The following is a 13,536-nucleotide window of genomic DNA, read 5'->3' as shown; positions in this document are numbered from 1 at the left end:
ACCACTAAAGCTAAGACTTGCTTCCCACTCTTACTAACCATTTTTCATTTCAGGCCTGGCATAACTGCTCTGTGGCAGGAGAAACAGGAATGGGGCCAAGGGCTCTAGGCAATCTCAGGTGTCCCCCGGCTCCCTGTGGTTTCTGTGGCTGGGGAAAGAGGGAGACCAAAAATATGGCTCTCCAAAGCCCCAACCCAGGGTCATCAGTAGGATACATCCTAGCTTTATTCAGATCAGGAAGGAAGGCTTTGCTGCTAAAGATCTCTACTTCTATCTTTATTCAATACCCATTAAAAAGATCCTTCATTGCTGCTTTTTCTTTTTAAACATCACTGTCACTTCCAGTGACTCTTCCCTCATCCAATCAAACCCTCCCTGTAAAAAGGAAGTATAATTAAGTAAAACAAAGCAACGTCTTGGCCATGTCTGCCAATATTTGCCTTATTCTGCACCTCTAGTCCACCAACCCTCTGTAGAGCAGTTGGTCACTGCACTGATCAGAGTTGTTACATATGTCAATGTTATTTTTCTTTATGTTACTGTAGTCATTGTCAATACACACTTATTAAACATCTACTACTGTATTGTAAAGCAATGAGCTTGAAGGGGTAGGAGGTACTAAAAGATAAAACTGACCCAGTATCGCTTTCGTGGAGGTTACAGTTTAACAGACAGATAGGGCATGTGCCCAAACAGACAATAATTAAAACCAGATTATACCGGGGTCCTGGGGTATTATGCTCTCTCCAGTCTAACTTCAACTCCTCTTTTGGCCTTTATCTTTTACTTTCCCCCTTTACTTTCATACGCTATGTTCCAGCCAAACTGGACAATTTGCTCTCCTCTGTTCCTGTCCTGTTCCCTCTTGTTTCCGTCCTCTTGCTCATTACTGTACTCCATGCCTACAATGCTCTTTCTCTCACTCCCTCCTGCCCCTACCCCCACAGCCCTATCTCTATTTGCTGAAGCTCTCACTTCCTTCAAGACCCAACAGCCCAACACAGGTGCTACTTCCTTCATTAAGTCTTTCCTAATAGCCCATCCCTCCCCAGTAGCAGTATTTCCTCTTCAAACTTCTCAGAACAGTTTGCCTTGGCTTCTCTGTTCTCATTTAACCTTTTCACTGTATCACAGTTATATGTGTTTTGGGTTTCCCCTATTCCTCTGGGAGACTATACCCTCAGTGACAGGTGAGATATAAATGGGTGGAACCAATGAGGCGTGCTGAAGACCTTCAGGAACTGCAATTCAACAAGCATGACCTTACAGTTTAACTTCCCATTCATAACTGACTCATCATTCTCCCCCTTGGAGAAAGCCCACATTGGCAACCCTCAAGGGAAAAAAGGAGGTTTCCAGTATATAATAACTCCCAAACCTTTCTCCGCAATACTAGCTTTCCCCATCTCCCAGGGGTGTCTGGAGGATGAGATAATAGCTCCTCATTCTATGATGCTTTCAGGTTTAACAAATGCTTTACCTTATGAGGTAGGTAGGGTAAATACTATTCCCTCTATTTTATAGGTGGGGAAACTGCATTCTAGAGAGAGAGAGAGAGAGTGTGTGAGTGAGTGAACTGCTCAGAGAAACACTGCTAGTGTCAGAGCACGGACTGTGACCCAGGTCTCCTGACTCCAAGATCGTCGGTCTTTCCCCTGCCTTGTGCTGTCTCTCAATATAACATAATGGCTGTCTTATGACTAGTCACTGTCTCGCCAGGAACCTGACAGACTCCCAAGGGTCTCCTTTTAATTATGCAAAGGAGGAAGCTTGGCATACGAAGAAGAGTTCCAAAGTTAGGAGTCAGTAGGTCTAGGATCTTTCAAGCCTTGGCTTTGCCATTTCCTAGCTATAAAATCTTGTGTGATCACTTTGCCTGCTCTGTAAAACTGGAGATGAAAATCTTAGCATACCCTCTATTCCTTTCAGGGCTGACAAAAACAAAGTATTTTGTATTAACATTAACTATATTACTAGCATCACTCATTGTAGCCTGCTGTCTAGAATGAAAGCCAGGTTTCCTAGCTCTCCCTTGCACAGAGTAGGAATTTAATAAATGTTTACGGAAATGAATTTAATCATGAAGATTTTCTAATCTCTGTAACTCCCCAATTTTTTCTCTGTCCTACTTCTTCTTTGTTTGAATGCTTTCCCTTTCAGGCTCTTTCTGCTAAAACAGGGGTTAACTTTTTTTTTGGCCCAAAGACCAATACGGTAATCTGGTGAGGGCTATGGATCCCTTCTTAGAATGGTTTTTAATGGATAAATACATAGGATTACCAAGGAAACTGGTTATGCTGAAATAAAGATGTAACTTTTCTCCTCAGCCAAATTCACAACTGCCTAAAACCTATCTATGGTCCCCTTCATAGAAGGAAGCAAAGGCTAAGACTCTGATCTGCATCTTCCTGACAGACTCCTGCCCAGACTCTCCGGCCTGGATTCCTGACCTCATGTTTCGGAACGTGGCTGACCTCCCTGACACCAATACCAGTTATCTTTACACTCTGCTCCCTGACTCCTGCCATACAGAATGGCTACAGCCTTGCATGTTTCCTCCTTCCAGCTTTGCTTGTACTCAGAATACCCACTCTCGCTCTTGCTCTCCCTCTCTACCTGATAAAATCCCATAACCAACCCTCTCAAAGCCCAGTTCAAATGTCACCTCCTCCAGCAAGCCATCCTTCATCCATAGTCAAAATGACTGCTCCTTCCTCCAGCTCTGCAGAACACTTTGTTTGTTCCTCTTATAAACTTCTCTTCATGATCTCAGTTATGTGTTCTATCTTTTGCCACCTCTCCCTCCTAAGCTAAAAGCTACATGAAAGCTATATTCTCTGTATCTACCTGCCTGTTTGCCCCAGTGCCCTGTATAAAGTGATTAATGAATGTTTGTTGAATTGAAATTCCCAAAGCACAATTTCTCTCTATGTATGTGTATATATATTTGTGTGTGTATATATATATGTACACACACACACACATACACATACACATACACACACACATTCTCTCTCTCATTCTAGCCCTTCATTCTCACTTATGGCATTGTGTCTGGCCCCTTTCATACTTCCCAACCATAACGGGCTTAGCCTGTGGCAAAGTCCACATCTGACCCTCTGGAAGGCCCTTGGCTGGTTTTATCTTATCAAGTCCTTGTGATTGGTAGTCCTTCCTCTTCCACATTTCCCAGGGGGGAACCAGACCACGAAAGGACCAAGGAAGGCAGAAATAAGTATGTATCCAGATCAGAAGCAAAGAACTCACTTTAAAGAAGAGGTAGAGGCCTAAAAGTGTGCAGCTAGCGATGATGGGAAACCGGGCAGCATCTCGACTGGTAATGGTCTCTGGCATATCTGAGGCATTCTGCAATCAGAAGAAGAGCATTGGCTTGTCATGAAATCAGGTGTTCCTCTATTCCTATTAAAATTTACACTGTGATTTCCTGAATATCCTGTGAGGTAGAGATTGCAAGGATTACTATTCGCATTTTACAGAGAAGGAAATGAAGATTTCTAGAGGTTATAGGCAGCTTGGCATAGCAGAAAAAGGCTGTATTATGAGTCAGAGGGTCTGGATTCAAACCCCAATTCTGTTACTGATGACCTCTGTGACCTTGCACCAATAACTTAACTTTTTCTTCTCTGTAAAATGTGTGTGTGTGGTGGACTAGATGACTTTTTAAAATCCTTTCCAATTCTAAATTTATGTACCTATGACTTGCTTATAGTCACAGAATTGATAAGTGATAATATCAAGCTAAAATTTTAACCCAGTTCTAGCTCCCTTTCCACTACATGATGTTTCTTCTCATCAATACAAAGTACAGGATGGTAAGCTCTGGTCATACAGCAATTTATGTGAAAAATAACCTGGGAGAGGGCTTCCTTAGAGAATTACCAAGTCAGTATTACCCAGAAATGTGATGAGGCCACCAAAAAGGCTAATGTCCTCACACTGTATTAAAAGAGGTAAAACATAGGGAATAAGGTGATGACGTTCTCTGTCCTGCTTAGGTCATCCCTGCAATACTATGTTCTGCTATGGACACGTTATTTCAAGAGGGAAATCGAAAAGCTAAAGAAAGATCCACGGGAGGAACTAGAGCTAGTTACCCTGAAGAAGTGTTAGAGGAGACACAATCTATGGTTCAAGCACCTGAACAGCCATCATATGGAGGGCTTGTTTCGTATGGCTCTGAAGGCCAGTACTGGGCCCACTGGATGGGACTGAGACAACTGTAGGGAGCTTTCAGTTCAATATAAGAAAGAACTTCCTAACCATTAGAGCTATTCCACGACGGATTGTACTGGAATGAGGTCCCCATCACTGGATGATCACCTGTGGGGATGCTAAAGAGGAGATTCATATTCCAGGCAGGGTTGGATGGGATAACCTCTAAGGTTCCTTCCAGCTAAGAAAGAATTGTGGAAATGAGATATTGGGCTTCAGAGGATCTTGAGATTTAGAACTGGAAAGGGCCTTAGATCCCCAACCCTCTCAATTCAATAAATATTTATTAAACACATAATACCTGATAGGTCCTGTGGATACAAAGACAAAAATCAAAATCTCTGGGGGGGAGATGGTGATGGGGGCAAGAAGAGGAGGGAGTGGGAGTGGAATATGTATTGAGATAAGTAAATATGAAAGATAAACAAGATAAATACAAAATAGGTTCAGGAGGATATTGAGAAATCAAGAGAGGCCTTTAGTGCAAGGCTTATACTCTAGAACTAAGCCTTGAAGGAAACTAGCGATCCTAAGAGATGCTTGTGAAGACAAAGCATCCCAGGTATGGGGGCTAGTCCACGGAAAGGAACTACGACAAGAGAGGAAATACCATGTATATGGAATAGCACACGTAGGATCAGTTTGGCTGGACTGTTGAACACATGAGGAAGAAGCTGACACCTGCTAACAGAGAGGTCACATCCCACAGGTAGTTTAAGGGCTGGGTCAGAATTCAAACACAGGCCTTCTAACCCGAAGTCCAGTGTTCTTCCAATTGTTCCAGCCTGCCTTATCATTGCCCAAGCAGGCCACAAGACCTACGCCTCAGGGAAGGTTCTCATCTGCCCCACTGGCTTATCGATGAAGGCAGAAATTCACCAACAGATTCCTTTTTTTTTTTTTTGGTGATGGCACTGCTCCCTCCAAAACACAAATACCTTTGGCACACATTAATAAAGCAATTTAAATCAGGCCATCAGATCCATTCTAGTCAACAGAAGATGCTCCACTCTCAGAAGAGGAAGGACACACACACATCAGACTAGCTCTGAAGGAGTGAAAGGAAAAGGCTCTAGATTCTTGTATTCCAAGGGGAGAGCAGGCCTCCCTGATCCCAGGGTGCTGTAGAAAGGTATCAGATTAATAGATTCTGAACCTGAAGGAAGCTTTGAGGTTACCTAGTTCACTGCTGCACCTCTCCCTTCTCCTTGAATTTAGAGATGGAGAAACTATAGTACAGAGAAGTGACTTGCTGATGCTTACAGCAAACAAGCATCATGAGGTTTGCAGAGCCAGGACTAGAACCCAGGTTTTTTTCCCCTTTGGGCTGGACATTTCCCAGTATGCCTTTAATTGCTTTTCTGTGGCTAAAAGGATATAGGGTTTAAAGCAAGGGCAATGGTATGCCCCCAGAACACATCTTTTCCCCCAGGTACTTTAGTCAGAAGACCTGAAGTTGTTTAAAGTTTGAGGATGGGTAGGAACCAGCCCAAGAACTCATAACTCACTGCTCTGGGTTTGCCATTCCCTTCTGAAAGAGAGACAAACTTGGGCAGCAGGGCTTCATTTTTTCCCTCTCCCATGCAGCAAAGCCTAGGAGGCCTGAAGTCTATCCTTGGTATTGTCTTATTATGTAACCTGGGCCAAGGCCTTCATCTTCTCTGCTGCTCTTCCTACCTGCAAAAAGGAGTTATTACAAGTGACTTCCTTAAACTCATTAAAATTATTACAGGGCTTATAGTGTGGACAGCCTAGTATCTGTCTGCAGAAAAGAGTTCAACAAACATTATTTGGTATAGGTAATTTGTAAAAGGCAGAAAGGCATAATGGCAACTATGTTGTTCTTAGAAATATAAGACCAAGAATAGAGTCCTGATATAGCCTCACCTCACTTTTCGGAGCCTCAGTTTCCTCTGTTAACTGAGAAGGCTGGAGACCTAATGGTCTCAAAGCTCTGATCTACTATAACTTTTTTAATTGATGTAAATCTCTCCTTCTTAAGTTGGTGCTACATAGAGATAGCCTGTGGGTGTTCTGTTCTCTGTGAAGAGGATCATTATAAGTTTCCAGTTTTCCTATGTCAGGTTTTTATAACGTCAGACTAACTATTTTAAAATCTGGTTGGCAATTCAGATGTTGGATCTTATCTGGCAGTTTCTTTAAGCCACAGAAAATAAGTTAGGTTTCTGGACTACTTCAAGATCTTAAATAGGCACACTTATGCATATTCGTTGGCTTCTGAAACACAAACATAATTAGTGAAACCCTGACACAAACAGCAAGAATAAATTTAGCATCCAACTGCAACCTAAAAGCACAGTTATTAGACTCAGACAAAAGCAACAGGAGCTGGCAACTCAGTGTAAAGGCCTGAGGATCTGGGCTTTGCTAGAACAGTCTGCTGTAGTGAACAGAGCCTTAGATGGACAATTAAGAGATCTAGGTTCTAGCCCAAGCTCTTCTACTGACTGGTTCTATGACCTTGGGAAAGTCGCTTTTGGGCCTCTATTTCCCTGTCTGCAAAATAAAAAAGCTGGACTAGATCTCTTAAGGTCCAATCTAGCATTAACATTCTATGATCTAAGGTCCGTTGCAGCTGGGAATAGGCTATATCTCAATTAGAAAGTGACCCGCTCCCCCAACATCTATGACACTTCTTATCTTTCTCCTGTAGTCGTCTTCTGGTTTGGTTCTATCCCTTTTCTACACCACTAAACAGGAGACCTGAAGGGCTTGCATAGGGATGCCTGAAACCAGCAGTGTGCTATAGTTGAGAATATATTATATCTGGAGTCAAGACTCCATTTAATAGTCCACTCAATAGCTGTGACTATGATAAAAGTCATATCACCTTGATAAACCTCAGTTTCCTCATATGTAAAATGGGTGACAATGATACTTGGACTCTCCACCTCATTGGGCTGTTGTGAGGAAAGAGCTTTGTAAACCATAAAATTCTAAAGGAATGTGAGTAGCTATTATTATTATTATGAAAGGTATTGGAGAGGTACAGAAAACTAGGTCACCTCCATGCTTCTTTTAATTTTTCCTCTCAAGCTAGAGTGGCCCTGGTATAAGCACTACTGTTCTTCTTTCTCTTACAGGACAAGCTCCATCCTTCTTGGGAGGGAAAAGGGACTCAACTCTCTCATGGTACTGGCAGGAAGCACCGTGGAGTGGGGTCTTAGGAAGTGGCAATAAGAGAGAGGGAGGTGCCAGCTGTTTCTGAAACTGGCCACTATTCTGGGAATCCAGGCACCTATCTCTTCAGAATGTGGAAGAGTGGTTGTCAGACTAGAAACAGCTCAATTTTTTCTGTGAAAGGCCAACTTAGGGCAGGAGAAGAGTTCACTTGAAGTTCTATTGTCCCAGAGCAACCAGGAAGATGGGAGTGAAGGTAGCCTCTGGTACATGCCAAAATAAATTTATGTTTTTATTACAGGAAATGAGAAGATGAAGGTCAGGGACACAGTTATGGTAGTAGGGTTGAAGAAAAAAGGTAGAAGGGGGATGGAGAGATCACAGAAGACGGGGTCAGCTTGACAGGAGCCAGGATAAATTTAATTTGGGGGAGGGAAGAGACAGACTTTGGCATATCAGGACAAGGACATGGATCAGAGGGGCTTGAATGTAAGGCAGAAAAGGTAGAAAGTTGTGCCTAAGGAATGCCTGGGGATGGTGGGGAGGGGGAACAGAGTTGCAGCTTTAGAAGGGATAAGATAGAAAAGGTGACAGAAGGATGGACAGGGTGCTGGGAGCAGCTCAGTCTCTGAGACAGGCAAAGGCCAAGCTACCTAGGGCTTTTTGGGGGAATGATGAAGTTTAAGGCAGAGACTGAATTATGGCCTTTGGATACCAGATGGATCAGGCTGGTAGGCAAGGGCTGCCCTGAATCCTTAGCCATGTAAACATAAGGTGTGTGTTTTGGGGGAGGTGAAGGAAGGTATACTGTATGATACTGGGGTCCTTCACAAGCAGAGGAAAGGGAATTTTGGGTTGAGGTTGGATCTGGGCAGGTATTGGGGCCCGATTAGGTCCCATGAGGGACTGATGTTGGGCCAATTCATCTAGGGTCTATTTGGGGGAAGGGGGAAATTTAGGCCTGAGGCCAAAGGGAGAGAAATCAAGGTCAGTGGGGATACTCCTGAAGCCTGAGTACCGAGACTGTTCCTATCTCAGAGAATTCGGGCCCAGAAGAAACGACTGGGGGGCTCCATGGTCAAGTAGAAGCTATTTTAGGGTGACTGAGGTAAGTGTTGTGTGGCAAGATTGAGGCAGGATGCATTTATCAAGGGCAGGTTGGGAAACCATCTGGTTTTGTCTTGGTGCCTGTGTTTTTGTGCTCGAATTATATGTAGTATTTGTTGTATGCATGTGGGTGAGGGTTTGTGTCTGATGGGGTGTGGCTCGAGGATTGGGGTCTGCCACAGTCTAAGCGGGTCTGGGTGGGTGGCGGAATTCGGGGCGGCGGCCCGGTGAGGGCCGTGGGCTGGAGGTAAGACTGGGTCACTGGGGAGGGGGTCCTGGGCTCGGATGGGCCAAAGCGGGGGGTTCTATCCCCCCTCCCGGAGCGAAGGCGCGTTGGGCATCGGGTCTGGGCCGTCCCAGGAGGAGGCTGGGGCGGGGCTGGGGGCGGGGGTCCTGGCTCGCGGGTCGCGGGCAGCCAGGGCCAGGGGCCGGTTTGGACGTACCTTGCTGCGGGCGCAGCGCACCGAGCGCAAGGCCCCGAAGAAGATGGGCAGCAGCGCCATGAGTAGGAGGCTGCCGTAGGCCAGGGCGATGCCCTCGGGGGGTGGATGGCGGCCGCGCCGTGCCGTTGGCTGCACTGGGGGCCGCGGGGGGCTCGGCGGGGCCGCTGCCATTGTGGGGTTCGCTAAGGGTCGGGTCCATCGCTGAGGCTGCGGCTGCTGCGGCTGCTGCGGCTCCAGCTCCGCCGCCGGCGCTGCAGGGGAGGGGAGGGGAGGAGAGGGGAGGAGAGGAGGGGAAGGCCACGTTCCCCTAAAGAAACAGGATGTGACGCGCCAGGCCTCCCGCTACTCGTTGCGCATGCGTCGGCCCGCCCCCTAGCAACAAGCGTGCGGCCAGGAGATGGGAAAAGGGTGGGAGGAGAGCGTTGCTAAGCAACCGGATCTGGTCCAAGAATCGGACGCAGAAGCCCAGGGGTGGGGGGTGTAGCATGGGGAAGGGGGGGGAGGGAGAAGTTATACTGCCCCTACGCCACCCCTAACCTGGAGCCCAATCTCTTATCCTGGTACTTCCAAGGTCCGGTCGTTGTGACTCAAACACGCTTCATCCTCTCTGTCTCTTCCCCTCCAAATTGCAACATGGCGTATGTAGTAAAAAGAGCACTGGGTCTGCAGCCAGTGGGCTTGGTTTGAGTTAAGTCTCTTCCCCTTAGTACCAATGTGGCATAATGGACATGGGGTTAGCATCACTGCGTTCAAATCTTGTCTCTGGTATTAGCTATTCGACCTTGGGCAAATCCTTCCGAGGCTCAGTTTTTTCATTTGTAAAATGGAGAAGATAACACCTGCAGTATCTGCCTCATAGGATTATTGTGAGGAACAAACGAAATAATGAATATGTGAAGTTCTTCTTTGCAAACTCTAAAGTGTTATGTATATGTCAGTTATTGTATTATTATTATTGTCATCATCGTCGTCATCATCACCTGTGTGATTGACCTTGGGCAAGCCCCTTTCTCAGTTTCCTCATCTGTGAAATGAGGAAGTTACACTAGAACGTCGTTAAAACCTTTCCATTTATAAGTCTCTTAATCCTTCATCTTCACATCCTGCCCACTATTTGATTACCCATAGCATCATCATTTCGGTTGCTTGCCATCTCACCCCAAGACTCTTCTATTTCAGCTTCTATTATAGATGCTAATTATATTTTCCTCCCTAGTTCAGCCTCCCTACATATCCTTTCCTCCTATTTTGCACCTTGTCTTTTCATTGATCCCATTTCCCTTCATCAGACCTAGGAACAATGTGAACTCTTATTTTAAGACAGAGCATGAAAGACCCTTACCTGTCTCACAGAAACCATAGGGATAGGCTGGCTAGCTGGATTGTGAACATTTGATCATAATTTTTTCAATGATTAAATTTTTTTCTACTATTATACCTTGTGTGGGAAGGTTATAAAATGTATAAGACATCATCCTCCACTAAAATCCTCCTTTCATTCCTCAGTGTGCTACCCTGGGCTTTTGAAGATGATCTCAGCATAGCACAAGCTCTGGTGGGTGTTACTAAGTTAGACAATCCTTCAGTGCAAGCTGAGTGACACACTGTGTCTCCTATCCAAAGACCAGCGTAGCTAAAAGTAAAGTGACTCGTCACCAGAAGGCAACTACGCAGGTGACGAATTTTTAAAAATCATGGCAATTCCTATAGACTGCCCACTAAGGAGTGGAAAGAAGGCTGTGAGCTGTCTGTCCAGAGAGTAACTACAGACCATCAAGCATTTATTAAAGCACCTTCCATATGCACTGTGCTAAGTGATGGGGATTTTAAAAGAGGCAGAAACAGATCCTGTCCTCAAGGATCCCATAATAGGGAGGGCATATAGCTATGTATAAAAAAGATATACACAGCCGTGTCTACCTTTTTATGACTCCATTTGAGGTTTCCTTGGCAAAGATACTGGAGTGGTTTGCCATTTCCTTTTCCAGCTCATTTTACAGATGAGGAAACTGAGGCAAATGGAGTTAAGTGACTTGTCCAGGGTTACACAGCTAATAAGTGTCTGAAGCCAGATTTAAACTCAGTAAGGTGAGTCTTCATGACTCCAGGCCTGGGACTGTATTGCCTTTGCCATCTAGCTGCCCTAAATCAGGTACATACAAGACAGTCAAATCAAGTCAACAAGCATTTATTAAGTGCCTGTTATATGCCAGGCACTGTGCTAAGCACTGGATAAGACCCTGTATCAGTGCTGGGAGTCTGGAACTGACTTTTATATATCCATAAAGACATGTATCACAAATTAGGCAGCCTATTAGATCACTGCACTGGGAGTCAAGAGACCTGGGTTTGAATTCCAGTTCTGCCACTTCAAGATGTCAACAAATCATTTCTCTACTCTGAGTCTTAATTTCTTCTCCTGTAAAACTGGTATAATAGAGTTTATATTACTTACCTCACAGAGATGTTGCAAATAAAGGGCTTTGTAAACCTTAAAATGCTGTAGTGGTGTGAGTTGTTTTTTATCACCATCATCATCATTATTGTTATAGGCTGTCCAAATTACCTCAGTTTCCAAGGAGAGACATCAAGAATTCTGGGTCAGGGATTTCAACAAAACAACCTTAAACTAAGGCTTTCAGCTTTGATTTAATAGTGCTTTATATCACTTATTCCCACAGCAACCTTCTGAAGTAGGTAGGACAACTATTATTATGCCCATTTTACAGAAGAGGGAACTGAATTCATTACTGAAGGAAACTATAGAAGGCTTTTGTTTCTTCTGGGGTTTATAATTTGACATAGCTGGACTCAGAACATATCCTGTCACCTTTATAGCATATAGCCGCTGTATAGGGAGCACAATAGATGAAGACCTGAGCTTGAATCCTGACTCAGAAAGCTATTTTTTTGTTTTGTTTTTTGCAAACTTTAAAGTGCTATATAAATGCTACTAGGAAGGAGATAGTGCAAAGGAAGGGGAGGGGTTGCTTGGATTTTCTGTTTGAGTCATCAGATTAGGTGACTAGAGTGGCGAGAATGTCTGTTTTCTTCCACCCTCACCACTTCATCGTTTCTTAGAGGCATAGGATTTAGAGCAAGAAGAGACCTTGGAGATCACATAATCTGATTCTTTTATTTACAGAGATCTTAAAGACCATTTTATCTAGCTGCCCTTATTTTATAGTTGGGAAAACAGGTTCAGAGAAGGGAAATTATTTGCTCAATGTAACACAAGGACTTCAAGTCCAGCTCTTGATTTCAACAAATGTCTATTATGTTTTGGACCTTGTGTGGCGGTGTAAGATGTAAAGATAGATACATCAGAGACTCTTCCCTGAAGAAGCTTACAACCCACTGGGGGGAAAGACACTGACACAAAAAACCATGACACAAGAAAGAATTAGATGAATGCAATGGAAAGATCTGGGCAATATGCCATAAGAAATTTGAGAAGAGAGAGAGCACTTGCTTGAGAGTCACATGACTACAGTTATTTTAAAATGTATGGATTGTAGTTTCAAGTTGAAAGGTAACTCTTTTTGGTGGAAACCTGAATGAGAGCCAGAAAACCTACAGTTCAAGGCCCAGCCCAGACACTTATGAGTTGTTGTGAACATGGTGAGGGAATTAGGATAGGGAGTGGTTAATTGTGGAAATTGAGTTAACCACACTGACTCCATCTTGTGATTCAGTTCTGGAGCTAGCTCAGTTCCCTTTCTACTCAATTATGGGTCTAGCCCAATTTCTGTCTTGTGAGAAAACTTTAATCAATTGTGGGAATGGGAGAAAATTTTATTGCATTGCTTGAACCCATCCCTATGCTGCTGGGAAGCTGGACCACCTCTATCTGCTGCCTAGAGAACCTTAACTAAGGACCTAGTTAACTAGTTAGCCGACCAGAAACCCAGTCAGATCCAAAGACTGATGCAAGGAGTTTTCTCATAACTACACATCTGCAAACTGGCCCCATACTGATAGATCAGTTATTTCCATGTTCCTTTGATTGTATACAGTCATTGCATACCACTTGAGAGAGATACCTCTTTTTCTGATTGCAGGGAATTGTACTTGTTCACTTTCACCCTCCCAACTTGGAAAGTACTCAATCTTTTCTCCAATTAGAAATCAGATTACCTGATATTGTATCCTGGTTAATTGCTTTCTTTTAATTAATTGGTCTTATTTGATTGTTTTTAATGCACAAAAATATGTTTCCTCCTATATTCTGGGTCCAGTGCCAAAGCTGAGGAGGCCTGGTCCTGACTTGTTAGGCAATTGGCATGCATTGCTTAAGAACTCAGTATGCTCAGAAGCTCCAACCTTTGTTCCCTCAGACATTTCATCTTTCATCTACCACAATGGTCAGTCAGTCAGTCATCCAAGAAGTATTAAGCACCTACTATGTATCAGGCACTGTGCAAATCACTTACCTCATCTGTAGGTTGGGGTTAAGGATACTTGTGCTAATTCTCTCATGGGAATATTATAAAGGAAGGGCTTTATAAAGGTGAAATGCTATTTGGTGTGTACTACGAAAGAAAAAATCCTATTGCACTTTATTTCCTGTAATAATAGCCTACATTTGCATCATTACTTTATACTTTACTTT

At 44.0% G+C, this 13,536-nt stretch overlaps 1 protein-coding gene across 1 annotated transcript in view; it reads right to left on the bottom strand.

Annotated features, from left to right (window-relative positions):
* The window catches only part of HM13 (histocompatibility minor 13), a 34,659-nt gene extending 25,418 nt beyond the window's left edge, over positions 1–9,241 (bottom strand). The window contains 3 exon segments of the mRNA XM_020990684.2: positions 3,268–3,366; positions 8,925–9,023; positions 9,025–9,241. Of these exon segments, the coding sequence (XP_020846343.1) occupies positions 3,268–3,366; positions 8,925–9,023; positions 9,025–9,123 (297 nt within the window). The 5' untranslated portion in view covers positions 9,124–9,241.
* Between the last annotated feature and the right edge of the window lie 4,295 nt (positions 9,242–13,536).

This window comes from Phascolarctos cinereus, unplaced genomic scaffold, assembly GCF_003287225.1.
Source record: "Phascolarctos cinereus isolate Bilbo 61053 unplaced genomic scaffold, phaCin_HiC Scaffold_2;HRSCAF=192, whole genome shotgun sequence".
Taxonomy (NCBI): domain Eukaryota; kingdom Metazoa; phylum Chordata; class Mammalia; order Diprotodontia; family Phascolarctidae; genus Phascolarctos; species Phascolarctos cinereus.
The sequence above is the reverse complement of the archived record's forward strand: the minus strand, read 5'-3'. Positions and strand labels throughout refer to the sequence as shown.